Here is a 27,742-nt window from a genome sequence, read left to right as displayed (position 1 = left end):
ACTCTGTTCACAGTAAAGAACAAGGTGCTGAGTCACTCCGTTCACTGGTTTATTGAGATTTGGGGAGCTCCTTCCCCAAGAGACACCACAGTGCAAAAGGGACGCCACTTTCCGCCCCATAGGACCATCTTCCATCTCAACAGTCAGGAGTGCCTTCCTTTGGTCAGGATTCTCACTGAATATCCACTGGAAGCAGCTCCCCAAACCTGCCCCCATTTCTTCTCCTTTCTTTCCCCCAGAAAAACACAAAACCAAAGGGAACACTCTTGGGAGAGGATGATTGTGAGTGTGGACCGAGGGTGGTCCATGAGCACAAAGGAGAGGCTGGAGAGTGTGAGCAGAAACCAGGTGTGACACAGAGAGGATGTGGACAGCCACGCCAAACATGAACTGGGGAAAAGTGTGTAGCAGTGTGCAGGGTGGGTGCATATGACTCTGTTAGAAGAACAGAATGATTTTAAGGTGCAGAAAGAAGAGGGTACGCAAGGCACCACGAGGGCACACAGGGAAAGTGCACGGATAAGCTTGCATGTGTGCACATAGGGAAGACATGCTAGACAAATGACACACGCCCACCCACACACGCCCTCACAAGGACACACCCATGACCATGAGAGGGGCACACACAGCCGTGAGGGAAGGGAATACAATGGAGCATATGCGGCCACAGGAAGGGTGGAGAAAGCGCATGTGAAACGCATGTGCACACAGGAGCCTGTGCAGTGGGAACGAGCAGGGGAGGGGAGGGTACGTGTGTGTCTGGCAGAGAGGAGGAGCATGTGAGCCTTGGCAAGAAGAATGAGTGCCCTGGAGAAGCAAAATTCGAGAGGAACAAAACTTGTGGATGTGTGGAGGGGCAAGTGGGTTGGAAGGAGATTAGGATGGTGAGAGAAATGGCCAGGCCCTGTTAGGGTAGAGGGAGCACTTTGGGGAGACCCCTGCTGGATGGGAGCAGAGCACAAAGGCAAGGGAGCTGTGGGGTTGCCGTGGCAACGAGACAGAGGAAAAGAAAAGGGTGTATGTAGTGAGGCCACTGAGGAGCCAGTGAGTGAGAAGCTTCAAGCCAGGTACAAACTAGATTATGAAGTAGAGATAGCAAATTATACGAACGAATGAGAGAGAACAGGGCCTGGCTCCGGGAGTACTGGAGACCCAGAAAACCCCGGGACTTGCAGAGGGGCAGGTATTTACAAGAGGTGGGATGGAGTAGTGTTCTTCCCACCTGGGGTTGGTATCCCCTGCTTCCTCCCAACCGCCCTCCCCTTCTCCCTCTCCCTCCGCCTACTGGCCTGTCCCCGCTTACACCGCCCTCACTTGTAAAGCAAGTGGACTCGACTCCCATCACAGCTAAGCCGGTCGGGGGGTTCAGGGGGCCCCCTGGGCAGGGCCCCCGAGGGGTCTGGGGGTGTCGGAGGGTGACGCCGGGAGCGGAGCTGCTGCCGGGACTGGAGCTGATGGCGCAGTTCAGAGACGCGCTCCTCTTTCTGGAGGAAGAAAACAATTGGGCGAGTGGGAGACAGGAAGTCAGGAAGGGCTGGGGGAGGGAAAGAGAGGCAGAGGACAATGTGTGGGAGACGCAGGGGTAGACTGGCGGAAGGAAGTAATATGAGGCATGGGGGGAAGAGGGAGAGCCGAAAGAACACAGCGGGGCACCAGGTGAAGGAAAGAGATCAGGGAGACAAAGGGGCTGGGGGGAGGGGACACAGGTCCGTGCACACAGCTTCCAGTAACTCACGCACAGATTAGTGTCATCCCAGCTTGAGCACCCCCCAGCCTGACACTGCGCCGGCCCCTAGCTACAGTCAGGGGCGCAGTGGACACCCTGGGGACCTGCCCAGACCCCTCTCACTGGAGGGTACCCTCAGGCCCCACAGCCAGCCACCCCCAGCCCAGGGCCACCCCTTCGGCTCCTCCGCAGGTCAAGCCAACCGTGCAGTTCGTGTTCCAGAGCCGCCTCCACCTGCAATTTTACCTGAGGCCGGCTCCACCCTTTCCCCTTCCCTGTCCTCCTCTGCTCACTCCCTGGCCGCTTGTCTCCTGAGACCCTCCCTTGGTAAACCACAGGCCCCCGAAGGCTGATCTCAGGCTCTCTGCCTCCAGAAGCCGGACCTGAGACGTGGGCCTCCCCGACCCGCCACCAGCCCTGCCTTCACCGCACACCTCAGCGATGATCTTCTCCAGTTCACGGTTCTCCTTCTCCAACAGCCGGGACTTCTCCTCCTCGTTGTTGTTGGTCGAGGACCCCGTCTTCATGGTGTCCTGCGCCTCTGACTGCCACTCCCCTCGGGTGATCAGCCTGCGCATCTGGGGTGGGGGTTAGGGGCATGGATGGCCGAGCAGGGACTGTGTCAGTGCTTAGCTGACGGTGGCTTGCAGTTGAAAAGAACGAAAACAAGAGGGACAAGCTGGGCCCGAAACAAGGGATGAAGTGGGAGGAGGGGACATGCGACGAAGGCGTGGAGGGGACACGGGCTGGAGAGGGTGGGAGGACACCCAGAACCGCACCTTGGGCACGAAGAGCACAACCAGGGTGATATAGGAGGAGAAAACTATGGCGAGAGAGGCAAAGGCGAAGGCCGCATCCTGCTGGCTGGACAGGATCATGGTGACCGGAGCCGTGATGAGGCACAGGACCTGAGGGCAGAACATGTTTGGGGTCACAGATCTGCCGGCTCAGACGAGAGCGAGGTCTTCTTCCCCTGGGAGAGAGTCTATGGGGACAGGTTCCTGGGCAACTTTCCATTTGAAAAGGACCCAAAGTCAGGATCATCCTCAACTCTAGGTTGAGAAGAATGCCAAACAAACTGTTCCAACCCAGCTCCAGCTCTAGGTCAACCCCTCCCTCAAGGCAGGAGCTCCCAGGACCTCTATACACACATCAGAGTCCCCGAGAGCCAGTCCCTGGGCATCCCTGGCAGGAAATCTCGATTCAGATTCCAGCCTGTGAACCACAGACAAGTAACTTCACCTGTTTCTGCTTCCTCATCTATCTAGTGGGGATGCTAATATCCACTTCACTGGGTGGCCGTATGAAGATTAACGTGTGCTTTATAGACTGTAAAGTGCTTAACAAATCCGAGACATTAAAAAACGTTTGAAGACTTCCACCCAACTGACCCCACATCTGGCACCTGATTCATCCCAGGCCACTCCACCTGGGTTGCTATAGTCCGTCCCCAGGGTCGATGCCAGGGGTCCGGGGAGCTCACCGCCACATTGTAGATGGCCATGCCCACAGCCCGGTGGTCGTTGATCTTCTCGGTGGACACGCTCTTGGTCTCATAAGCAAGAAAGATACCCAGCAGCAGCAGGAGCCCCTTGTAGCCATAGAAAATGCCTAGGATGGCAGGAAAGGGTCACGCGGGCGACAAGACCTTCAGGCCGCACCCACTCCCCTCCTCTCTGTGGTCTTCACCTGCGGCTGCTCCTCTGATCACCCCACAAGGAAAAGGGGGGCTCCTCTCCAATCCACCCGTTCTGACCTAGCACACCCCTCCCCGTCTGCTGCCCCCACTGTCCATCCAACTCGCCCCAACCTCACTGCTTCCTCTTGGGACTAGGAGCCGAGTCGCACAGGACGATGATGGTCATGAGCAGCTGTCAGCCAACAAAGGCCTGGGCCCCGCACAGTGTCTCACTCCCTTATTCTCCAGGTGGGAAGACGGCTTTCCACACTGAGCGTAGGTTTGCCATTTGTGCTCATAGGTCAGAGCGATGTTAAAAAGGCCAAAGGGGGCCTAACCCCTCACAGCCCCGGTCTTACTCCAGGGAGCTGACCAGACGGAGACGGTGTCAGGTCTGGAGATGAGGGTGAGGCATCATCACTGATCCCTCTGATGAATGCAAGCTCTGCCTCATCCCTGCATTAGACCTAAGCTCCTCACGCGAAAGACCAACTCTCCCCATTCTCAGAAAAGATGAGTGCAATGACAAACAGGAGGACACGCGCTCCGGGTGGACATGAGCTCTCTGCCTCTTTTTCCAAAGACACGTCTCCCTCCAAAGCTACTGTCCCTGCCCCGCCCCACCCCCTGCCTTAGTGGCGTCTTCCCCCACATCCCACACACCAAGCCACGTATTCATCTTCTTGGAGCTGCAGTGCTCCAGCTGGGGCAAAATAGACACGTCAATATCTTCCTTCGGTTCCTCCTTGGCAAAAGTCTAAGGGAGAGACAGGGCCACAGGAGAGATGGTTGCCATCCTCCCCTTCCCCCCTCTGCTCAATCCCTGACTCCCAACTCTGCCCCCTCTTTCTGATGAGATCCTCAATTCTGATGCCAGATCCCACTCTAGGTCCGGGAGCATTTGCCTAAACACCTTAAAAGTGCTTGTTCCCTCGCTTTCCATGATATCTGAAGTCTGCACGTCCTGCCAGCTCCCCACCACTTCCTTACTTCAGATGAATTCAGAGCCTCTGGTGGGGCTCCCTCCAGGAAGGAGGTAGAGCTGCTGAGATGCACTGGGCTGGAAAACACCTCCCACGAGCGGCTCTTCTCCTCAAGACCACAGGCAGCCCCGGAGGCCCTTCCACCAGTGAGCCCCCTCGGCCTCCTGACCACAGCGCCTTCTCCCAAGCGGTACCTCAATGGTCCGGTGCAAAGGGTCCACGATCTGCCAGATGGCGAGGGTGAGGACGTCCATGCCCACCAGCAGGCCCACCGTGGCATACAGCTTCCAGGGCTCCAGGGTCTGGGTGAACACACAGAGTACAGGCGTGTTGGGGTGGGGGGTCCTCCAAACCCCGAGAGCCAAGGCGCTAGGGGCCGAGGCATCGGAAGCAGCTCACCTTCCTCCACTCCTTCTTCTCCTCCTTCTTTGTGAAGACCGTGTGGACCCACCAGATCTTGGTGAACATGGAGCCGTAGCCCAGGCTAAAGCCCAGACCCAGGAGCCAGAGGCGGGCCTAGGAAAGGAGAGAGGGCAGGAAAGAACAGGGCGGGGCAACAGGTGGGACTGTGCCAGGATGGGGCAGGCTGTAGGAGGGGACAGATGACAAGGCAGGCAGGACGCAGCCAGTAGGGGGGCCGGGGGGGAGGGGAGCAGCGGGGTGGCGGCGAGTCTCCCTACCTTGCACAAATTCCTCCCATCCACCTTTGCTACTTTGCCACCTGGGTGATCGTGCTAAAAAACTCTGGGTTTTAGTCACTTCTGACTGTTCTCCAGTGCCTACAGGTTGCAGCCTGAACACCTCCAGATGTGGCAAGAGACCTTTCACAACACGGTCCCACCCAAATTCCCAGGCTCATCTCCCCCCAGGCCCTCACCTGCCCCATGCTCCAGCCCTGCTGAACTGCTCATTTGCTCGCCCTCACCCTTGAGCTACTCTCTTTTGTGTCTTTGCTACCCACAGGATGCTCCCGCTGCTCCTGGAGTAACCATCCTTTATTTCTCCAGCTGACAAAATCCCCTGCATCCTTCACTATTCAAATGCCGCTTTTTGTGAGGTCCGCCCAGCTACTCGGACAGTGAGCTGCTTTCTCTTTGCTCCCACAGCAGATACCTCTCATGTGTCACTGCAGCTAATTGTCTGCTCTCCCACTGCATTAGGTCTCACTGGGGACAGAGAGCCTCTGAGGAATTGTAGGTGTATGTGTGCGCAAATGCCATGTGCACGGATGCACGATCAGGACAGGCACAGGGCAGAGGAGAGAGAAGGAGTAAGGAGGGGCAGGGAAAAGGGTGGGTGTTTCCCACCAGCATAAGAGAGAACCAAACAAATATTGCTGCTGAAGCAGCCCCAGAACCTTCCACGTACCAGGAGTCCCACAAGGCCTCCTCCCTGTGTGAGAGCGGTCCCTTCCCCCAGCTCTCCTTGCTGTTGGTTCAGAGCCCCGCCTGCGTCCTTCCAAACCACAACTAAGGCTCCCACGGGAAGTCCCCAGTTCTTGTTCTCAGCCCCCCTGCCACGGACAGGCCACCATTGTCCAAGGGTTCTCTGCGCAGACCCCCTTCCTTCGCCTTCGATACCTTCCCCCTCCTCTCTGCAGGACATGCCATGGCAACCTTGGAACTGACAAGTGAGCTACAGAATGAAAACTTCTGGAGGCACAGAAAGAAGGCATGGAGCCAGACAGAGACCAGAGGGGCAATGTCAGGAGAAGGAACTGGGACAAGGGTCAGGGAAAGACAAGGAGAAGGACAGGCAGCGGACGGCGCATCACAGAAGGTGCTCCTGAGGGGCCAGGAGAGCCATGCTCTGCAAGGGACCTGCCACCCCCTCCTCACCTGGCAGACGAAGGGGAACTGGCTTCTCCCGATGTGGTAACCATCCAGCCCGAGGGGGAAGACGGCAGCTAACGCCAGAGAGCAGCCCACAGCAGTCAGATTATTCAGGTTGGGCTGTGAGTTCTGGATATAACTAGGGCAGAGGCAGAAGGGTGGGAGGGGGAGAAGAGCAGAATTACCCCTCCTCTCCAGGGAGGCTCAGCTCCCCAAACGCCCTACGAGGGCCTGACCCCAACCTCAGGGCCGGGGCAAAGGAAGGCAGGCTTGGAGCAGGCAGCGGAGCCTCGAGAGACAAAGCCAGCTGGGTCATGGCGGGGCTGCAGAGGGCTTCCTGCACGGGACCCCGCCATACACAATCTATTAGAGCCGCACACTGTGCTACCCGGTCCCAAAGGCTTTTTTTTTTTTTTTTCCATTAGTTGCTTTGGAGCAAGGATGGGAGTTATAGCTGGTTTCTCCTTTTTTGTTCCCATTGGTCACTGGGAAAGCAATAATTCAGAGTGGAAACCTCAAGGATGCACTGCCTCAGAAGCCACACAGTTTCCTTCTCACTCCCTTCAAGCAAATGACTGTTATCTTGGAGAAGCAGAAAGGACAGGGAAATGTCAGCAGAGAAACTTACCGGACATGGGAGTTATAGATGTTAAAGGACAGACAGACAACAGCTAGGACAATGCCCAGGCTGGAGAGAACGGATACGGAGATAAAGAGTTTCTGTGACAGGAAGCGGAACGTCTTGATGACCAAGGTCTGGTCAGCTGGGGGGGACCCTCCTGCATGGCACAGGGGAGGGGGAGGGGAGGGGGACGAGAAAGGAGGGAGGACAAAGGGATGAAGGTGGGATGGGAGAAAGGGAAGAAGGACAAAGCTGCTGATGGGCACCCAGGTCTTAGCTCTGAGGACAGGAGGCCCTAACTGCCCTGAATAGGGGCCGCTGCAGGTCAAATGCTCTTTGATGCTGGGGCTCTTAGGAAACAATCAGAAATGAGACTAGAAGATGGGGCTAGAAGCTGAGCTGTATCACCGAAGTTGTAGAGTCTTTTTTTTTTGTTACTGTTTGTTCTTTATGTTTTTCTGTCCTTCTTGCGGCAAAGGAAAACGGAGGGGAAAGAAGGGGATACTGAGAAATAAATTTTATGAGGTCTCTTACAACTCAAATCAAAAGCTGCAAAAGACAATCATAGAATCATGAAGCTAAAGGCCCTCAACGTACTGAGTCTGGCCTCCTAACCTCAGGAGGAATTAAAAAAAAAAAAAAACTGATCCGTGATTTTACTGCTGGCAGGGTGATATTCCCAAAGGTGTTTTTCAGTTATTATTAAAGGGAAGCTCAAACTTGTCAAAGAGTTCACAGAAAGGAAAAAAAAAAGACTAATTTCAATTTGCTTAGCTTTTTTTAAAAAAAGCATAATTTAGGCCATGAAGCATTTATAGCAATACAGAACACTGTCCTAAATTCAAATTATAAAAAAAATTTCCAAACTCCACCAGTACTGAGAACTACTAGATTTCAGCTGGGCAGGGCAGATGGCAGCTGTCTTCCACGCTGTGTCTCCCCTCCCTCCTTAAGATGCCAAACCTTTGTTTGATCAATAGAGCCCTCCTTTCGCCCACCTCGAGTATCTTTCCCATTTCCTATCATTTAGCTCACCAAGCACACAAAGAATATAATTGCTTCCTTTTTCTCTTTAAAAAGCACATTTTAGCAGAAGACAATTCAATGAGGTTTTGCAGCCTCTCCTACAGTTTAAGAAACCATTTTCCTATCAAAGCTGAAGAGGCAACTCTAGGATTAAAGTAGCTGGTTTAGATACCTCAAGTCACCAGAACATCTGGGAAACCCAAATGGAGTTGCCATTTCCCACCCCCTGCCTCTAATCCCCAGTCATCCCAGCAATGTACTATTTTTAAGAGTGCACTGCTACCAACCGCCTATTCCCTCTCCAAATACACCAGTCTCCCCTACCCACGTCTTGGTGGTTTCATTCCCTTTCTCTGAACCCCAGGCCCTGGCCCATCTCCCGGCACATTTCAACCTAATGGCACCTACCACCCCACCCTCATTCAAACACCATTTTTCTGAATTGTTCAGAGGGGTTGAAGGAAAATATAAACAGGATCCACTTACCAATCCACTTATCCGTTTTGGACCAGGAAAGGTCATCCTTGGTGCTGTCATAATAGCCAATCTTCTTGTAGCTGCCACCTGGATGGACGATCACAGAGGGAGTGACCACAGGTAGGTGAAGAGCCGATCCCAGGCATTCTCAACCTCCCGCTTCCCTAAAGTAGTTCTCCATGGTCGTATCTGATTTTCCCTTCACCTGAGCCCCTGAAGGATACTTGGGAGGACCTGGGGGTCACTTGAATCAGCAATCTGACTTAAAAGCACTATAGGGTGGATTCCAAGGCAACGCAAACAAAGAAGAATATGTTATATGCTTAAAGCCCTTCAGTGAAGAAGGCTGTACAGTTTGTCTGCCGCCCATTCCACAGGCTCACACCTCAGCAAGATGTCTCTCACTGTGATTCTGGCTTCTAAACCTTTCAACGTGTTTCTGCTTATTCTCCCTCTCATGATAGACAGAATCACAGGATCTATTTTCCCAGAGGCTTTCATTTTAATTTTAGAAATTTCTCTTCCGTTGACTTGGCTTCTAATTCCTTAGACAAGTTGCATCTGCCTCTTAAAAAGCCACGAAGTGAAATTCAGTCACTCCTAAGATTTCTAGAGCTGCCCCAGTTACCATAACTCTCCCTTCTAAAGCCAATTCACACCCCTTTGACCATGACTGAAGTCTATTCCCTCTTGTCCTGGTTACAAAGAAGATCTGAGAGGGTGTGGGAGGTGGGGAGAAGGAAAGAAAGAAACTTTTCACAGGAGGCCAAGAAATGGTTCTTTTGGCCCTGCTCTAAGAGGCTGAGAGGGGGGTGGAGTTGAAAAACTAATTCAGAAGTTTTGCAAGTACGTGAAGTGTGCTAAGGTATAAGAAAATACCATCTAGAAAAGCCAAACTATACGTACTACAGAAAAATTAGAAATAATTGTTTACAAATCAAGGGAATGCAATGGATTCCCTTTAAAAATAGCAGGTTTCCCAGATTCGGCTTTTCTTGAGTCCATGAGTGCGCCACTAACAATTTATGAACCCCTCCACTCAAGCCACCGAAGGGAAATCTTTCAAATCAAAATGGGGGCCGCTGGGGAAGGAGAGTGGCTGTTTTCAATCTGCATGCACAACCACTGCAACTCAGAGAAACCCACCCATAGCTAAGCTTTTTATTATCATCGTTATTATTATTACTATTACTATTATTATTATTTAAAAGCTTGATGAAAACAATTAGGAGAGCGGGCAGGAGGTAGGGAGGCACCAAGGCAATCTTTTGATGTCTCCTCCTGGTGTTCTCCTCCCAGGCGGTGTCCTAGCCCAGCCCCAGCCTGGCCCCCGACCTCCGCGTTCCCTCACGCCCCTGTGCTCACCCTGCAGCTGCTCGATGAGCGTCCACGCCATCCGAGAGCCACTGGCATCAAACACCACATGGCCCTGAGGGGGAGAAACATGTGGAGGAAGGCAAAGCGATAAAAGCAAGAGCAAAAAAGAACATCAGGAACTCTTTGAATCCTTATGTTTTTGATGTAATCGAGCTTCTGAATGAATTCTATTTATGGCATTTGCCTGCATATAGGACATACCCCAGATGCCTATACCCTAGATTTTAGAAACATTATTCTTTTGAAAAGAAGCTTCACCCAGGAGATTTGAATGGGAAAAATCCCCAGGTAGAGCACCAGGGGACCTGGCTTCTGGCTGTGTGACCCGAGAAAGCCACCAAATCCCTCTGGACGCTGTTTTCCCCCACTTTAAAAGGAATAAGTAGATGATCTTTCAGGCTGTTTCCTCTTTTAAAATCCTATAATTTTCATCTGACTCATAAATATCGGGACTGAAGAGAAGTGAGGGGAGAGGTTGAAAGAAACGGAATATACCATTTCCCTTCTAGCCTTCTGTGGGGTTTTCTGGTTTGGGGGCTCCTACTTCCCTGGTCTGAGACCGATTATTGCAGAGAGGTAACTGAGAAAGACAGAATGCATGTCTCTAGGAGAAGGAGCTGGGAGGGGTCTCTCTGGATGGGAGGGCAGAGGCAAGTGAGGGGTTGCTGTAACTCACGGAAACACCCTCGAAGGACGAGGAGTTCATTGCCCGGTAGATTTGGTCTGTTATGGTCTGGTTGTTGTAGTTGAAGTCTTCCAGGCGCACCCCCGAACGGCCACCCCCTCCAGACGTCTTGTTCAGGGCCAATGCCAAGGCCCAGATGGCATCATAGGCCAGTGGTGCCTCCTGGAAGCCTCCCGTCTCCTCAGGGTGTCTTTTTAGTCGTTTGGTCAGTTTCTCCACAAACTCCTGGGACGTCTGGGGAGGGAAGAACAGGAGGAAAGGATTGGAGTGGGGGTGGGCTTCTGATTCTGCTCCGGCACTTTGACTTGAAAGGATGGTTTGTGTTCATGTTGTCAGATTGAGAGTATGTACATTGGACATCTTTAACTATACCCACGTGTCTGTCTTAGATCAGAAGCTACTAGACTAGAGCAGGAGTTAGCTGGGTTCGATGGCCTCAGTGTGCACAGCTGCTAGCTCAGAACTGCAAACAGAGAAGTTTAATAAATAGATGCTCTGCATAATGAACAGCAAAGGATAGAAAGCAGAGAGAGGGCAAAGCAAAGACCTGGCTGCGCCAGTGAAGAGTGGCAGCATTGGTGTTCTGTCAGCCTTCAGACTTTCCCAATAGAGCTGACGCAGGAACTAACAACTCCTCCAATTCTGAAAGAGCCCGGAAAAGGTGACACCACAGCCTTCCTCACTCTGTCAACCAGGAAGATTTTTCTTTAGCATGCTAACTTCCTGCCAGCCTCATGTGCTTTCAGTTCACTGTCTCTTGGAGGGTTTTCAGAAGACTTGGGGCTGCAGAAACACCCTTCACACATTTGAAGACAATTATTCAATCCCTATCCACACCCTTCCCAACCCTCCGTCTTTTTTTCCCAAGAAAGCTAAAAAGAATAATAGCTCCTTTAACTCTGTCATGAAATGGATCAAGAGACCTGAATTTCTATACCTGGCAGTAACATTGTTTAGCTAAATGACTGTAAGTAAATTGCTTCAGTTTTTGGAAATGTCTTCCATATAATGGGGAAAATCACTTCTGCCCTTCTTTATCTCCCAGAAACTGTACGAGGAAAGGTTCAGTGGCCACCTCTTGGCATGGCACAGGTAATACACGGGGGCACTACACAACTCTGTTTAGATTTGGAATTTATTAATATACAAACATACTTTAATGAAGGAATGAATAGATGAATGAAGAATAAATATAAATCTTTGTTCCTGGTGCCCTGCCCTCTTTTCCTTCTATTCAACTTTCTGGAGACATGGGGGAGTGGGAAATGCAAAGGATGGGCAGTGTGGTGCAGTGGAAGCAGGCTGGGCTTTGAAGACAGGCAGGCCTGGGCTCTACTCCCCTTGAGGACAGGACCAGGTCCCATTCTGCTCTTAAACCTCAGCATCCAGCACTATGCCCAGCCCATTCTGGACAAATAATAAGTGTCTATAGATTAGGGCAGTGAAAATGCTCTGTTTGGTGGATACATGTCATTATACATTTATCCAAACCCACCCAATGTACAACACCAAGTGAGCCCTCATGTAAGCAATGGACTTTGAGTGTCAATGATATATCACCGTAGGTTCATCAGCTATAACCACTCTGTTGGGGAAAGCTGATAAAGGGGGAAGCTATCAACGAGTGAAGCAGGGAGCATACAGGAAATCTCTGTACCTTCCTCTCAATTGTGCTGTAAACTTAACCTGCTTCCAAAAAATTGTCTTTAAGAAAAATGTCCATTGGATGGATAAATGGAAGGATGGCTTCTAACTAATCCACCTACCTGCTATATAATCTGAAACAAGTTATTAAACCTCACTATGTAGTTATTCAGCTTTAAAATGGGAATAACATTAACTACCTTGAAGAGTTATTATAAGGATGAAATAACAACATGTACAAAATGCTGGGTATAAAGTAAGTTACATTTTCTCTTTCAACTCCATCTTTGTTACTAATATTGAAACCTATAATTCCAGCTCAATATTTCAAGTCCTGAATCTCCAACTGTCTCTAAGCCATTTGTAACTATATAATCAATAACCTGAAATTAAAAGTATCTAAGAATAAGCTCTATTTTCCAACACTCCCCAGTATATAAGATTGAAACCTTAGAATCACCTTAGACTCTTTGAAATCTCCAAGTCCTCTTAATTCTTTTGTTGAAATGTTTCATTAATATCACCACTCCTTATACAGAATAATGTTAATCATAATAATAGCTAACATTTATATTGTCCTTACATATATCAACTTACTAAATTCTCAAATAATCCAATGAGGTAAATACTATTATATGCCCATTTTAGAAAGAGATAAGGAGACTAAGGCACAGAACAGTTTCACTTGCCTGAAGTTATACTGCTAGTACGTGGAAGAGCTGGGATTCAAACCCATTCAAAGTCCATACTCTTCCAACGACCCTACACTGTCTCTGTAAGCTGAAATGTCTCTCTCCGAGAGCACCCGTTGACAGACAGCAGCTAGCCTGAGACTTTCTGAGTAATCCTTCAGCCTCCAAGTCCATCCGACCTTCAGTTCAAAGTAAACACTGCATCCGAAAATCACCCAGATGGGAAGAGAATCATCTGCTCTGCATGCTGCCGTCCCCTGCCCGGATCCTCATATTCTCTGCTGGCTCCAGGTCACCACCGCTAACACACTTGGCCACTGGGGGCACCACTGTCCCCACCCATGACTAAAATTACCAAAAAATCTCTCCCCTTTGGGTCAGCAAAGATGGTTGTAAATTTTCAAATGTAAATGTTACAAGGCGGCTTAAGGAAAACTGAACAACACAAATTCCCCAACCCATAGAAATTAGTGAAATGACCAAGTACAAATTTACGATCCTAAATTATTAACAGCCCTGTCTGGCTGTCTCCCTGTATGAGAATAGGTGCCCAACGGTGATCTAAAATGTGTATCCTGAGGTAGAGTTTTATTTTCTATCATACCCAGGTCTGACGGGACTTCTATCCCAATCAGAATCTACTGACAATCTTACCACCAGGTGTGCTGCCTTGTACCTGATCTCTAGTACAGCTCCAACCCAGAGCTACTTTTCTCCAAAACCACTCTAACCACTCTCCCATATCTGGCTCCTAAAAACTCTTTCTCTAAACCAGAGTTTCTGAATCTCTGCACTAGTGGCATTTTGAGCAGGATAATCTTGTTGTAGGGACGATCCTATGCATTGTAGGTTGATTAGAAGCATTCCTGGCCTATTCATTAGATACCAGTTGTGACAACCAAAATTGTCCCTAAACATTGCAACCTCTGATTGAAAACCACCACCCTAAGAGTCCCCAAAGTGTGTCCCCCAGACCAGTAGCATCTACATCCCCAGGGAGCCCATTGAAATGTGAAGTCCCAGTCCCCACCCCAGACCCACTGAATCAGAACTTCCAAGGGAAGAGCCCAGTTGTGGTTCTGACAGAGGCTAAAGTTTGAGAACTACTGATCTAAACATAAGGCCATCCTTAGAGAGTGAAGGCAACTCTGCTTCTTTTCTAAATCTCCTTGGCTCTGGGCCGTAGACTCGACCCTTGCTTCTTGGTCCACTTCTCTTGGTCCTATCTGATTCATCTACAACCTCTTCTCTAGTCAATTGTTAAGATGGCATCTACCCTCTAAAAAATCTTGGCCTCTTCACCTGGCATTTTAGGTTACTGAGCAGGCCTAGCAACAGCTCTAGACCTCAAAGGCAGACACCATCTTTCTCTAGAGATGAAGAGCCAGAAAGAGACCCTCCAACTCATCCTGTTCAAAAGCCCAGAAGTCGCCCTATACCCCCAACCAAATCCTTGTGTCCTACCAGGGGCTCCTCTAGTTCCCTGCTATGGGGCAGAAGCCACTATTGGCAGGTCCTGGGCTCAGGGTACCAACAAGCCTTTCTGGCTTTGATTGCCAGCTCCTCTACCTCCACAGGTTCTCAAGGACAACTCACTTCTCAGATCTACAGGGAAGTGATCTTGCAGAACTTTTCCATCTTATTTTTCAACCAAGATCCCTTGGAAATGTCCCAGGACAGTATCCATGATCAGAGTACCTGTGACAACTGACCTTTCCATCACAATCCACTGCAGAATAAACTTTCTGAATTTTATTTCTCCCTTGCTCAAAAACTGTCATCTGCTAAACAGTGTTAGCTGATAAAAGTACAAGCTTGTTAGTGAGACTTCAGGGTTTTCCATGGGAGGTGATAGAGCAGAGGGTTTGGAGTTAGATTCAACCAGAATTCAATTCCAGCTTCACCACTCAGTAGCTGGTGACCTGCAATAAATCACTTAACCTTTCTGAGTCTCAATTTCCTGGTCTATAAAATGGAAATGAAAAGTCTACATCAGAGTATTGCAATGAGGATCACTGAAATCACGTATCTAAGCTCCTGGTTTACTACATAAAAGTGATTATTACTACAACTTTTTAAAAATAAGATATTAGGGTGGCTTTACAGTCATTCACTCGCCCCTAGCATGCTCTCCAAAGCAGGTATTCCAGACCAGGGGCTACACTTGGAATAATAAGCAGACACATAGGTTGCCCTATCAAGCTCACCCAAGATTCTCGTACTCGTCAAGATGCAGTGCAGAGCAAGAAAGGGGTCCCCCCGCCACACCACGCCCTACTCACTTGTGCCCCTCACCTGTAGGCTGATTCCCACATCAGAGAGTGTGTCTTTTAGCTCCAGGTCTGTCACTAACCAGCTATCTGGGGCTAACAGATTTCAAAATCCCTTCTACATCTAAAATTCTAAAAGAGAATCATTAAAAAAGCATCAGGAGCCAAGTTAATTGAGTATCAGTCAGGAGTGAATATTAAGCAACTCTAAAGTGCTCTGAAGTCACCAAGAAAATAAAACGAATTTTGGCCCAGGACCAGCGCTCCTGTAAAGGTGTGCTTGCAGATACAGCATCTATATTATCATTAACGCCTCTCCCTCATTTGACTTCTTGCCAACTGCTCCTTATTTCCATGGTAACAGCTCTGCAACTCATCAGGGGCCCACTGAACACACCACTCTCATATCTCTCTCTTCCCCGCCCAAGGAAGTCACAGCGGAGGCGGAATCCACAGGAAACATGATGCAAACAAGTTCAGGGTGGGCAGAGGTCCCTTGCCTTCCTAGACCTCCAAACTCCATACCTGTTCCCCTCACCTAAGAGACCCCTTCAGTCCCCTCCACCTGCCCAGGTGCCAGCTTCCAAGTCCTCACACACTCACCATGTTGGAAATGCTGCGGGTGTTGGCAGGGTTCAGCATGACAATCTCAGTGGTGATGTGGCCCTCCACCGCCTCGGTCATCTCGTCCACTGTGCAGTTGATGGACGGGTCATAGATCTTGAACCAATTGTCGGCATACCACCCAATGAGGAACCAGACGTACTTCTTCCCGAAGAGCCGCTCCTTGTATACCTGAATGCAGAGGAGGAGGAGGGCTGGGTCTTTGTTTTGTTTCTTTGTCTTATCTCACTTGACACTATGCAGCCTCTTCGGATTCAGAGAAGAGCAGAGAATTGAAACAAGAAATCTACAAGTCTGGGGGTAGCAGGGAAGGCTGGACTACTCCTCCTTCTAAGTGCCTCCCCAGCCTCTATTTTTAAGTGGTCTTTTCCAGCCAGACAGGAAAGATGGGATTCACAGGCTCTTCCAGAAACACAAAGCGATAGGAAAATAAGACCTGGAGAGAGTGTCACATGTGTGAGAAGACAAGATGTGGAGTCAGAGCCAACAGACAGGGATTTCGTATTAATCCTCACCTCCGATCATTTGTTCAGAGATGCAGAGGGGAGAGCCCAGGAGACACCCAAGGCAAAGAGCCCACCCAGTGCCCCTCCATCCTCAGATTCCAACTCCACCTCACAAAAAACTTTCCGGGCTTCGGTCTCATAGAAAAGTCCCACGATGATCCGGGCGTCTTGGCGCTACAGAATGGAGAGAGAACAGAGCTCCTGAGGGATGCCGGAAGGGACTAAGCCAAGCACTTTCACAGCTTTGATTTCCTGCCCTAAAGTGCTTAGTGCAGGGTTCTGTCAATGGGTAGTAGATAAATGTCAGCTAGAAGATGGAGCCAAACTTCCCCAGGAGACGCTACTGCCTCACAGAATCGAAATTATGTGACACGATGCAGGTGTTAGCTAAGGCTACAATGGTAATAAATTGCAATAGATTAATGTATCAAATCAACACATTGTACTTTTTTTTTTTTTTTTTTTTGGCCATGCAGGCATGTGGGATCTTGTGGGATCTTCGTTCCCCCACCAGGGATCAAAACCATGCCCCCTGCAGTGGAAGCACTTGAAGCGCAGAGTCTTAACCCCTGAACGTCCAGGGAAGTTCCAACACGTTGTACTTCTTAAACTTACACAATGTCATATGTCAATTATACCTCAATACCAAAAAACAAAAACAAAACAAAACCTGTCCCTGCCTGACTCTCCTTTCCAACCCACCGCTGTTTTCCCCACCCAGACCCTTGCAGGCTGGGTCCATCACCCCCTGCCATCCCACCTTAAGGTTTTTGACGGGCACAGCTGGATCTGAGAAGAAACTCTGACGGAAAGTAATCTCGATTCCAGCCTCCTTTACCCGTTCCTCCAGGTCATCCAGAGTCTTGGGTGGGGATGAGGAACAAATAGAAAAGACACAGGGTGCTCAAAGGAGTAAAGACTGGAGGTGGTACCGAGGGCTGCGTTCTCAGAGCAAAGGAAGAGCGGTTGTGAAGCTCCCTTCAACAGCCCCGTCCCCGGTGGGGAGAGTTCGAAGGAAAGCATCTGGAGCCTTAGGATGTAGCTTCCAGCTGGGAAGGTGCTTGGTGAGCCCCTCCTGAGGATCTGTGTCCAGGGAAGTCACCCCATCACCCCACTCCTACCTGACAGCAAAAATGGGGGAAAGGAAAAGAGAGGAACCAGAAAAGACGAGGCAGGGTCTAGTACAGGCAGGATGATGTCAACCTCAAGAGGCAAGTGGGCAGTCAGACAAAGGATCAGAGAATGTCCTGAGTCACTGAGAGAAGGTTGGCGGAGGATTAAAGAGCCACCAAACATGAGAGTGAATAGAGGACCCAAAGCACAGAATTACAGAGAGGGAGCAGACTGTCTTCTCTGGGTACAGAGCCAGGTATTTCCTTTCTTCCTCCACAAATCTCCCTCTTCCCCTCCACCTCTCCTTGCACGTCCGCATCTCGGAATCAATTACCAGACCATGTACATGCACGCATCTGTCTGCCTCTTTCTTCTCTCTTCTCTCCTTCTCCCTGCGTCCTCCCTCTCTGTTCCCTCTCTTCCCTTCACACACGCCCACCACCCCCCTGGAATGCCTCTGGAATCTACTACTTCCCTAGGTTCTTATCTCATATTCTCTCCCTTATCTTGCCTCAACTTTAGAGTGAACCTATTTTAATAGAACTGGGTCACTTGGAATCTCTCTGTCTGCGGGACAGAGCATCAAAGCAGGAAAAAAAAAAAATCCTAAAACCAGAAAGTTGGAGAGGGTCCCGGAAACTCAACTTGTTCATTCCTTTGGCTACAGGAAGAACATGCACTTAACCCACTCGGAGTGTGTTCTCTTTTGATAAAGAATCAAGGTCTTTGCCCCGCAAATGAATCCCGTGTCACATCTCCCTGTGCTGGGGTTTGAGCAAAGGCTCCCTTCACCCTGTGCCTCCTCACCGAGGTGAAGACCTCAGTGGTCTGCTGGATGGTGGCGATCTTCTTCCAGCCCCACTTTTCGAAGAGTTTCACCCGGGTAGGATTGTGGAGTGTGGCTGACGGATGAGTTCGGAAGAACGTAGGAAAGCGTTGCCGGTTTGACAGGGCCGGTGAACTGGAGCCATAGGAAAGCTACGAGAGATGGGGACAGGATGACGTGTTCATGGCAGCCTCACTAAGAGCTGCCGAGAATTCCTTCAACCCTTCCCCGCCTCTGGGATTCTCTCTCTCACTCTATCCCAGCCTCCCTACCTCTGCCCAAGGAAAAGTGATTCTCAAAAGCCCCCTCCATCAGGGTGCCCTTTCACTGAGCTGACTTCCACTCCTTCTGATGGAGAGCAGGTCAGCTGCAGCCCTGGCAGGCCAGTGTTGCTAGGAGGCCAACTAGCTCAGGTCTGCAAAGGACTCTGTATCTCGGAAGTGGGTCCGCTGTGGTCCGCAATACACCCCCTCTGTAGTACAGCCCAGGCGACAGCCCCACCTTCTGGCCCCCAGGGCCTTGCTTACCACAATGAGGTTCCACATCCTGGCAGCCTCAGCCACGAGCGTGGACACGGAGCTGCAGCCAGGCATGAGGATGATCTTGATAGGGTCATTGTAGAGCAGCTCGTACAGGTACTTGGTGGCTTGGCCTGGGTCACACTGAACGAGGAGGGAGGGGATGAGGGGAAGCTCCCCCAGGGCTCCTCCCCTCCCTGCAACACCTACTCTTTTCTTTTCCCCCAACAACCTAGTTACTTCCCCCACTACCCATCCCTCTGCTGAAACCCTTTTGTCATTATCACCATTTCTTCTCCTTCCTGAGTCTCCTTTCCCCTCATTTGTGAAACACCCTTCTCTGTCTTCCACCTGGCGCCTTACCCACACCCTCTCCTGCACACCCCCCATCAGTATGTATGCAAACACTGCCTTCCCTCCTTTCAGCGCATCCTCAGACATCCCCTAGCCCACCTTTGCTCCATCACCCCGCCCCCTTTCCCCAGGTTTCTATGCTCCAAACATCTGTGAGTAGAAAAAAGTCTGCAGGAATATGAATAAATTTTTCCTCAAGTCCCCAGACAGCCTCCTTAAAGCCATATTATGAAGAGTCCTCCCTCACCTCTGCAAACTCCCTCTCCCACCTACTATTTTTTCTCCCTCTTCTTTTATCAGGGCTAGAGATAAATAAACAGGAGAGAACAGGGACAAGACCACCAGGGGGTCCTGGCTCAGCGGATCCATGTCCTCCTGCTGGGCTCTGACATTTGACGGGTGCATTGGGAAAAAAAGACATTCAGGGATGAAAGGGGGTGGGGAGAAACAAGGATGAGGGAAGAGCTGGGGAGAATAAATAGAATGGGATGCTCAAGAAACCAGATGCTTTTAGGGGTGCCTGAAAGAGAAGAATGGAGCTGGGAAAGCAAACAATGCAGAGAGCTTGAGAGGAAGGCGCGAGGGGAGGAGGGGAAGTGGGGGGAGGAAGAGCCAGCCACGGGGCTCCCACTGCCTGTTCCCCTCCTGCTGAAATATGACATTTCAGAAGCTGCTGGAGCCCCAAACGAAGTGGGGAAGAAATGGAAGCCAGTGGGGAGCCAGGGCAGAGGGGACAGACAGGAGACAGAGGGGACTGGGGAGGGTGATATGGGGGTGGGGGGGCAAGCAGAAGGAAATAAAGAAGGCCCCCTAGTGCCTGCTCACTTCCCACTGAGGCCTGACATTTGGGACACGGTGGGAAGTTGGAGAAGGGGGAGCCAGGGGAGGCTGGCCCAAAGAACCAGCTCCCTGCTGCCCGCCCACCCACACCCCTGCTAAGGGCAGTGCTCAGTGTCTGCTCAACTGCGTGTTTGGAAGGTTCTGCATCCCTCCCACTTGGGCATCTTTGTGTATCTTTACCATTCTCACGTCCCACCTTCCCGCATCTATCACTCCAGATCCTGCCCCCAGCTTCTCCCAAGTGCCCTCTGTGGCCCTCTCTTTCTTGTCTGAAGAGAAGGTTAATAGGAACAATGAAGACAGATAAGAACACATAAGATACAGGCAAACAGGGCAATGTACGCTACTCCAGTGTCTCTCCTTCTGTTTCCTCATTCCTTCCCGACCTTCTCTTACACCCCTTTCCCCTTCCACGCCCTATTCATCACTGCACATCCCTTGGGCCGCGTGATTCTCACCCCCTCTCCAATAGACTTCCTCCGCTGCTCTCTCAAGGAGCAAGGATCCGGATTTGCAGGCAGGAAACGACACTTTCCAGTTTGTCTGCCTTTCCATCTCCCCCTCGCTGCCTCTGCTATTTTCTCTTCCAGCCCCCCTTCTCTTGGGTCCTCATCTGCTCCCCAACACCTCCAGGGAATCACCTGTCATGGTGCATGAGTTTGAGCTCACACCCAGGGCTCCCCTAGCTCCCTTCAATCCCCTATTCTAAAGCCTGCACATATCCCTCCCTGTCCCTCTCCCCATACTCCCCACCCCCACCCCCATAGCCAGCTACCTCTCTTGCTCTCCTAAGCTTGACTCCTCCATGGGATCTGACCCTCTTTCTCTTCCTGCCTCTCCTACCCTAACTAATTCTTTTCCTGTGCCCTGCGGCCCTTCCTATAGGCATCCTGGGGTTAGCTTCATGGGATTTTGATTGGAAAAAGTGCACATCCTTGGGACTCATCCCTGACCAAGGATTTAGAATCTGTATTTTTAACAAACTCCTCTGGGGATTCTTAGGTACACTGAAGTTTGAGAATCACTGTAAAAGCATCAGAAGGGATTCAAAGTTCCCTAAGAGTCCTTGTGTGCTCTTCTCCCCAAGCACCCTATCTTCAACCCCGCTTCTGCCCCCTCCTTCCTCACATACCTGTATCTAGGTGTAGATTGCTGTTCTAAAGAACGAATATAAATCCTCAGTCCACCCCAGGTGTTAGATCACCAAGTGCTCCCCTCTGTACTCTTTCACTCTCCCCCAACCCCTTAAGTCTCTGGGGCCTCCTATGAGAGAAGAAAGATTTGAGGTCCCAAATCACCTTCCTTCCTTGTGCCACATCCTTCCCCCATACTCCCAATCATTCATGTAGGGGACAGGGGTGGGAAAGGAATCCTGCAGGACTATCCCCTCCTACCCCAAATTTTCTTACTTTCCCCCCTCTCCCTCTTCCCCACCCCCCTAACCCTACATCCCATTTCCCTTCTCACATCTCAGAGGCTACAGTGCTGCAGGGAAGACACTTAGGAGCCGAGTTCCACACGATGCCCCAGGGTCTCTCGCTGTCCCCAGCCCTCCTCCTGGTCCCCTTCCCCACTGCCATTCTTTCCTGTTCTCTTTCTCTTCCTTGAGTCCTGACTCTTCACCATCCCCATGCTCTGCGGGGGCTCCTGTGTGGACCTCTAATCCCATCATTTTCCTAGTGCCTCTGCCCATTCCTTGACCATTAGCCTTCCCCAACCACAATATGCCATGTAGTCTCACAATCCAGGAATCTGCGACAGGGTTGGGGATGAAGGGATGAGAAAGAGTCAGGTAGGGACCACAGCTACCCTGCTGTTTGTTGTGCTAAATAAACTAGAGCGCTCAAGTCCATCCGAATTTTGCTCATTGGGTCCCTATTCCTTCCAGCTCCAACCTGCTGCCAAGATTTACCTTGTTACCATGGTAAATGTAAACCCCAGATCCAGCTCCCGCCTCATTCCTTCCATCCCCCAACCCATCCCAGGGTTAGTTTACTCCCTGGAGGAACTGGATCAGCTTGTACCCTAAACCCATCCCCAGTTTCTCCAACCACCCCCCACCCCGACACTTCCAAGGGTCTCCAGGAGCAGAAGGGTCAGCCTTGCAGCGTGATTAACCACCTTGAACCCCTAGACCCTCATCTTGAACCTCCAGCCCTTGAGACTCTCCCCGAGCCCGCACACCCCCAGCCTGTCTCTTGCTGGTCACCCGTGGGAGGGGTCAGCCTGCCAGTCCCAGAAGCGACTCACACTAAGGTACATGCAGCCGGCCGCCTGCCCCCGCCCTCGCCTCCCACCCACTCCCGTGTCCGGGGCTACCTTGCTGTCGTGGTGGATGAGCTTGAGCTCATAGTCCGGCAGGATGTCCCTGCGGCTATTCACGTCCTCCAGCGCCATCTCCACCGCGGGCTGGCAGGCCTGGCCCCCCGGCCAGCCCCCGCTCATGGGAAACAGCGCCCCGATGTACACCGCGCGCCGTTCTGAGGAGGGGTGCGGGGGGACCCGCGGGTGAGGCCGCGGGAGATGAGGGGAGTGGGAGGCCCACACCGGAGCCACCCCCGCCGCCATCACCACCAGGAGCGGCAGTGGCCACCCCAGCCGGGGAGAGGGGACCCCCGGACCCATGGCAGGGGGCGGGGGTAGCTGCTGGGGGAGGAGGAGGAGCTCAGGGGGGACACTTCTCCCGGGGAGGGCTGCTGAGGGGATGTCGGGGAAGCGCCTCCATCCCTGGTTTTGTGCAGAGGAGGGGGAGAGGGCCTCGGGGAAGCAGGGGAGGTGGGCTTCGTACGGCCCCCACGGCTCTAGCTCCCGCCACCGCCACCGCCACCGCCACCGCCACCGCGGACTCTCCTCGCGGACTGACTGACCGACCGAGGGGAGGAGGAGGAGGAGGGAGATGCGGGGCTGGGAGGGGGCTCTGACGTCAAGGGCGGCGCGCGGCAGCCGGGGTGGGGGGGGCAGAGTTAGGGAGGGAGGAAGCGGGCGGGGATGCAGGCGAGCGCCGCTGTGGGAACCACAGTGTGAGAGGAGGGGAGGAGAGCGAGGATGCGACCCCTAGGGTGAAAGAGATGGACGAGGAAGGGAAGGATCCCACCTAAGGAAACACGAGTGGAGGAGGAACGAGGCGAAGGGGCGTGCCGGGGGGGGCGGGGGGGGAGCCGCGGGAGGCTGAAGCTGTGAGGAGCGAGCGATGGGGGAGGGGAGGACGAGAGTGGGACGCGAGAGAAAAGGGGCTGGCGCCTAAGCGTCCTAATGCGGGTGTGAATAGATGGGGTGAAGGACTGAGGGTGGTGAGGGAGAGGGCGATGGGAACGGTTTTGGAGAGAGAGGGAGAGCTGGGTGGGGAAGAGGGAGGGCTGGGGTACAGGGGGAGGTGATGGGGGTAGAGGAAGGGAACACGGGGCTCGGTGGACAGAGGCTGAGAAAGGGTGGTGGAAGAAGGAACTGAGGTAAAAGAGAAGGGGAAGGGCGTAGGGAAGGAAAGGATGTGGGGAGGAGCTGAAGGAGGGAGAGTGAGGCCTGGAAATGGGTGGGATGGGTGGGCCAGGCTGATGGAGTCAGCAGGTGAAATCCTAGGAAGGGGGCAGGCAGGGAAAGGTTCCAGAGAGGGTCGGAAGGAACCCCACAGGGGAGGACGAGGTGGAAGCTCCGGGTCTCCCAGCACTCTGCCGCCCCCTGCTGGGGCTCTGCCATTTGGCAGAAGCGGAGTCTGGGAGGAGGCGGAGCCGAGGGGCGTGCAGCCAAGCGGGGAGATGGGAGGGACCGCAGCCTCGCAGAAATCCGGGACTGGAGGCTGGAAACAGGTAGGGAAAGAAAGGGCCAGCCGCGTACTGGGGTGGGTGGGGGAAGGTGGGGGAGGAATGGGAAGGATGAGAACTCATAGCCTAGGGGCAGAATCCCTGGGGGTGGAGGGTGAAGAGTGAAGGGTAAGGGGATTGCAGCGCACGCGACGAGGGTTTCTGATCTCACCTGAGTGTGGCGTTCGATTCACTGGCAGCAGGAAAGACGGGGATCAGAGAGGAGTTACCAGTGGTGCCCAGCTTCCCAGGCCTGATCCCCAGCCCCCTCCCACACCTGTCCATGCCGAAGAAGACCGGGGCGGGGGGTGGGGGGGGAGCAGAAGCCTGCGTTTCTGAGGGGAGGGTGCCTGGGGATAAGAGCAAGGTGGGGCTGTGGGTCAGGACTTGTTGGTTTTCTTCTTTTATTTCTCATAGGAAAACAGAATTTGAGACAGGAGTGCCAACAGCTAAAACATGGGCAGATCCTGGTTTTGTGGAGCCTAAATATTATAAAATTTGGGGGTCTCTCTTTAAGAGAAAAAAATTACAAATGCAATTGATTTGAAACTATTGCTGTTAAAATATCTTACTTTTGCAATTTTTACAAAAACCTATGACCATGTGAACACATTATTAGAACCCTCTATGTTATTCGAGCACAAGAAGAGGCCTGTGTAAGTGAGGAACCCTGGAGCTTAAAGTTCATTAGCTTCATAGTAAATCCACCCCTGGCTGGGAGTCCCACTTTCCAGAATGGAATGGTAAACTACAGAATGGTAAGCAGAATAATTAAGTGAGGAGAGCCAGGTCCAAGGATCTTGAAAGGTAGAGGGTCTACAAAGGTAGAGGAAGCATGAAGTACGCCTGCATCCCAGGAGAGAAGACTGCAGAGGAAGAATCTGGGTGCCCAGGAAAAGGGGAAGTTTGCAGAACTAGATGGAAAAAAAAGGGGGTGGTGGACACAAGACGGATTCCCTTGGGGAATGATGGAGGTTGTCCAGGAGGTATAGAAAAGGACTGTCCTCTTCCTACCCCATCCCTGGGTTGTCCTTAATACTCTGACAATTCTGCCCCCACTTTTAAGTCTTTTAAATTTTTACCCTGATAATTTTCCACCCCGGACAGTCTTTTCAATCTTATCGATTTTTCTAAATATGATATATGATTTATTGCTGAGTCTTTACAATAATTCAGGTATATAATGAAGGGAGAAGGATCAATTCTAGAAGAAGGTTACGCATAGAAAGTTCTAAGTTTCGAGAAAGGAACTGAGGCTGGGGAAAATTGGAGTAGTTAAACCTTAAGAAGGGTGATGGAGGGAGAGATTCACAGGAAAGGAGAAAATGTGAGACCCAAGGATTAGGAGCATGGGGAAGATATTAAAAAAGAGAAAAGCAAAGGAAGGAAGCCCCCAGCATAGATAAAGTGCACACGGGGGACTGCAGCAGGAAGTTTGAGGCAGGTGGATGGAGGAAAGTGTTAAGCATTCACCTCTGCCTCCGCATGCCCCCCATTTTGTATAGCACCCTGTTTTTCCCCACTTCCCACCCCACTCCCATCCTCTGACAAGCGTCCTCATCTGCTGCATGCAGGCAGCTGTTCCCCTCACCCTGGCAGTGGGGCTTGGGGGTGCTCCACTGGCCCTGACTACAGATGCTCCGGGAGCTGCCCACCAGATGGAAGTCGGAGTCACACCGGAAATCCACCCGGGCTCCGTCCAGAGCTGGGAGGTCCCCACCCGTCAGGAAAACCTTCCCATTTTCCAGGGTCAAATAAGACTTGGAGCAGATTCGGACTGTGGAGACAGGAAAATAGAAACAGGCGAGTTGGAGAAGACTCCTTCCCCTTAGGGAGCAGGGAGGGGGCTCAGATTTGAGTTTGGGTCCACAAGCATCCTACTCTTCAGGAAATCAGGTGTTAAAAGGATTAGCTTCTCTAGCTGCCACTCCTCCCTTAACCCTGTAAGCATCCACACATTCCAAAAAAAAAGAAAAGAAAAAGAAAAAGCATTTCCATCCTAGGAACCCAAGATGGAGCTATAAGCACATAAAATGGGACCTCTTCAAAGTCAGCTACAGTGGGCGGTTCTTTGGCTTTGAAATGTGTGGATGTATGTAACTTTAGATGCACAATCAGATTTGCCTTATTATAGTTGGCTTATACTCATGATAAACTGGGTTTTAGTTTGGGGGTATATGGTCTCTCCGTTGGAGACAAGTATTCGAAAATGTGATGAAATCATTTTAGAATGTTTTTGCATAATCTGCCACTAATAATCCTCAAAGAGACTAACTCACAAGATGAATAACCAAGTTATTTTCTCAAATGGGCACTGGCCTAATGAAGGGAGGATGAAATGAAATGTGCAGGCTGTTAACTTTGCTGCCTGCAATTGCACACAGCAAAGCCCCTCTTACATAGTAGTCGTTCAAAAATGTACTTGTGAATTTAGTTACACTGGATTTAAAGTGCTGACCTGCAAGCAATGATGCTAAGTTTGAGACAGGAAGAAGAATTGGCTTGAAGAGGAGAGGGGCTTTGAGAGGCTACTCACCACAGCGGCTGGGTGTGTCCATATCTGTCCAGGAGCCGTTGGCCAGGCACTTGCGGACCTTGGGCCCCACGACCTCGCGCTCCCCCCGGCACACATACTCAATCTCATAGTCCACGGGCAGGAAGTTGATAGCCTTCACCTGGTCTCGAGTCAGGCCCCTGTACCTGATGCCGCCTTCCCAGGGCGGGTGTATGATCTGGCAACCTGAGGGGTGAGTCCAGAGGCAGGCGGAAAGAGAGGGATGGTGGGGAAAAAAGGAAAAGGCAGAGTCAGCAGCGGGAGGCAGGGGAGGGTAGGGCGTGGTCAACGGGCAGGTGGAGGACAAAGGGGATGGGATGAGGTGCGAAAGGGTGAGAGTGGGGAGGGGTACAGACCCTGGGCTGAAGGACACAGTGGAATGAGCCAGGGTCAAGGAGCTCACAAGTGGGAAGGGAAGGGTGCTGGTTGGGGTAATGGAGAAAAGTAAGAAATCGTGAAAGGGTATGCTATGCGAGTGAGTTTGGTAAGAAAGGCTAAAGGAGAATCTGAGTTGAATTAGGATGAGAGGAGGGGTGGGGGGTCTTACAAGGCCACCTGGGCAGCAAGGTGGGACCAAGGAAAAGGCGGAATGGAGGTAGCAATGGGGGGGGCCCAGGAAGAGGGGCGGGGTTGAGGGAATAATGCGGGGTCACAGAAAGGGGGCCTAGTGTGGTACCGGGGGCCAGAGAAACGGGTGCTGGGTAATAATGTGGGGTGATGGAAAAGAGGTCAGGAGTAGTAAAGTGGGGCCGAGCAGACGGGGCTGCCAGGCCGGGATGCTACGTAGAGCCGACGGGATAGTAGAGGGGATGCGAGGAAAGGGGGAGTGGAGTGGAGGGGTGCCCGAGGTCGCCGGAGAAGGGTGCACCTTCCGAGGTGGCGTTGGGGGTCTGCGCCCCGCCCGCGCCCGGGGGGCGGAGGAAGAGTGGCGCCAGCGGCAGCAGCAGCAGCAGCAGCATCTGAGTGAGAGGCGGCCGTGAGGACCGGACCGAGCCCCGCCGGCGCTGGCCCGGACCCGGGAGGCGGCCCGGCCTCCCTCCGGTCGCCTCCCGGACTCCGACCCGGCTCAGCCCGGGGACCCGAAAAGCGCCCCGTGGAGGAGGCGGGGGCGGAGCCCGGCGCGGGGTGGGGGGAGAGGAGGAGAGAGAGCCTGTCCCCACCCTCCTCCTGCCTCCCTCGGCCCCCCCCACCCTCCCGGGACTCCACCTCTCACCACCTCCTCTCCCCCGGCCCCCGCGGTTCGCCGGAGCCCGGCTTCCCCACGCTCCCCGGATCGGCAGCCTCGCCGCTCCCGGTTCCTTCCCCGCCGCTCCTCTTCTCCCGCGGCCCCGCGGCCCCCCGACCCCCGGCTCGGCCCTCCCCGCGCGCCCCTCTCCAAGCACTGCCTCCCCCGGGCCCTGGCTCTTACCTCGGCGCGCCGGCCCAGCTCCCCGGCTCTCCCGGGCCTCAAGGCCCCAGGCCCCGCCGCTCCTCCCCGCTCTCCCCTCCTCTCTCTTCCACCTTCCCCCTCCTCCCGACCCTCCTCCCCGCGAATCCGGGCTCCTCGCCGGCCAGGGTCTCTCCCTCCTCTCTCACCTCCCCCAAACCCCACCCCCGTC

At 52.3% G+C, this 27,742-nt stretch overlaps 1 protein-coding gene across 7 annotated transcripts; it reads right to left on the bottom strand.

Annotated features, from left to right (window-relative positions):
• Positions 1 to 27: 27 nt before the first annotated feature.
• Positions 28 to 27,742, bottom strand: GABBR1 (gamma-aminobutyric acid type B receptor subunit 1). Of its 7 annotated transcripts, none has more exons than XM_082346827.1 (23): positions 27,720 to 27,742; positions 27,013 to 27,103; positions 26,127 to 26,330; positions 25,182 to 25,367; positions 23,763 to 23,783; positions 22,113 to 22,273; positions 18,609 to 18,743; positions 18,063 to 18,233; positions 16,903 to 17,004; positions 16,251 to 16,316; positions 15,616 to 15,807; positions 10,398 to 10,640; positions 9,710 to 9,773; positions 8,354 to 8,431; positions 6,848 to 6,998; positions 6,226 to 6,358; positions 4,787 to 4,903; positions 4,582 to 4,689; positions 4,068 to 4,161; positions 3,210 to 3,337; positions 2,506 to 2,634; positions 2,161 to 2,304; positions 28 to 1,484 (listed from the first exon to the last, which is right to left on the bottom strand). In XM_082346827.1, exons 2-23 carry the CDS (start codon positions 27,101 to 27,103, stop codon positions 1,311 to 1,313), a joined length of 2,892 nt encoding a protein of 963 aa, XP_082202953.1. In that variant the 5' UTR covers positions 27,720 to 27,742; the 3' UTR covers positions 28 to 1,310. The 7 variants fall into 7 exon arrangements, with proteins under 7 accessions (XP_082202953.1, XP_082202952.1, XP_082202955.1 ...); XM_082346826.1 differs by lacking the exon at positions 27,720 to 27,742 and adding an exon at positions 27,553 to 27,655; XM_082346829.1 differs by lacking the exons at positions 16,903 to 17,004; positions 27,720 to 27,742 and adding an exon at positions 27,553 to 27,656.

Source organism: Balaenoptera borealis (assembly GCF_965194805.1).
Source record: "Balaenoptera borealis genome assembly, chromosome: 12".
Taxonomy (NCBI): Eukaryota; Metazoa; Chordata; class Mammalia; order Artiodactyla; family Balaenopteridae; genus Balaenoptera; species Balaenoptera borealis.
This window is presented reverse-complemented; position numbering and strand designations above follow the sequence as displayed.

Coding starts and splice junctions, on each gene's coding strand:
- GABBR1 (XM_082346827.1), bottom strand. CDS start 27,103: ATGCTGCTGCTGCTGCTGCTGCCGCTGGCGCCACTCTTCCTCCGCCCC. Junction 18,744..22,112: donor TCATCCACCACGACAGCAAG/GTAGCCCCGGAC, acceptor CTCCTCGTTCAG/TGTGACCCAGGCCAAGCCAC. Junction 18,234..18,608: donor GGATGTGGAACCTCATTGTG/GTAAGCAAGGCC, acceptor CATCTCTCGTAG/CTTTCCTATGGCTCCAGTTC.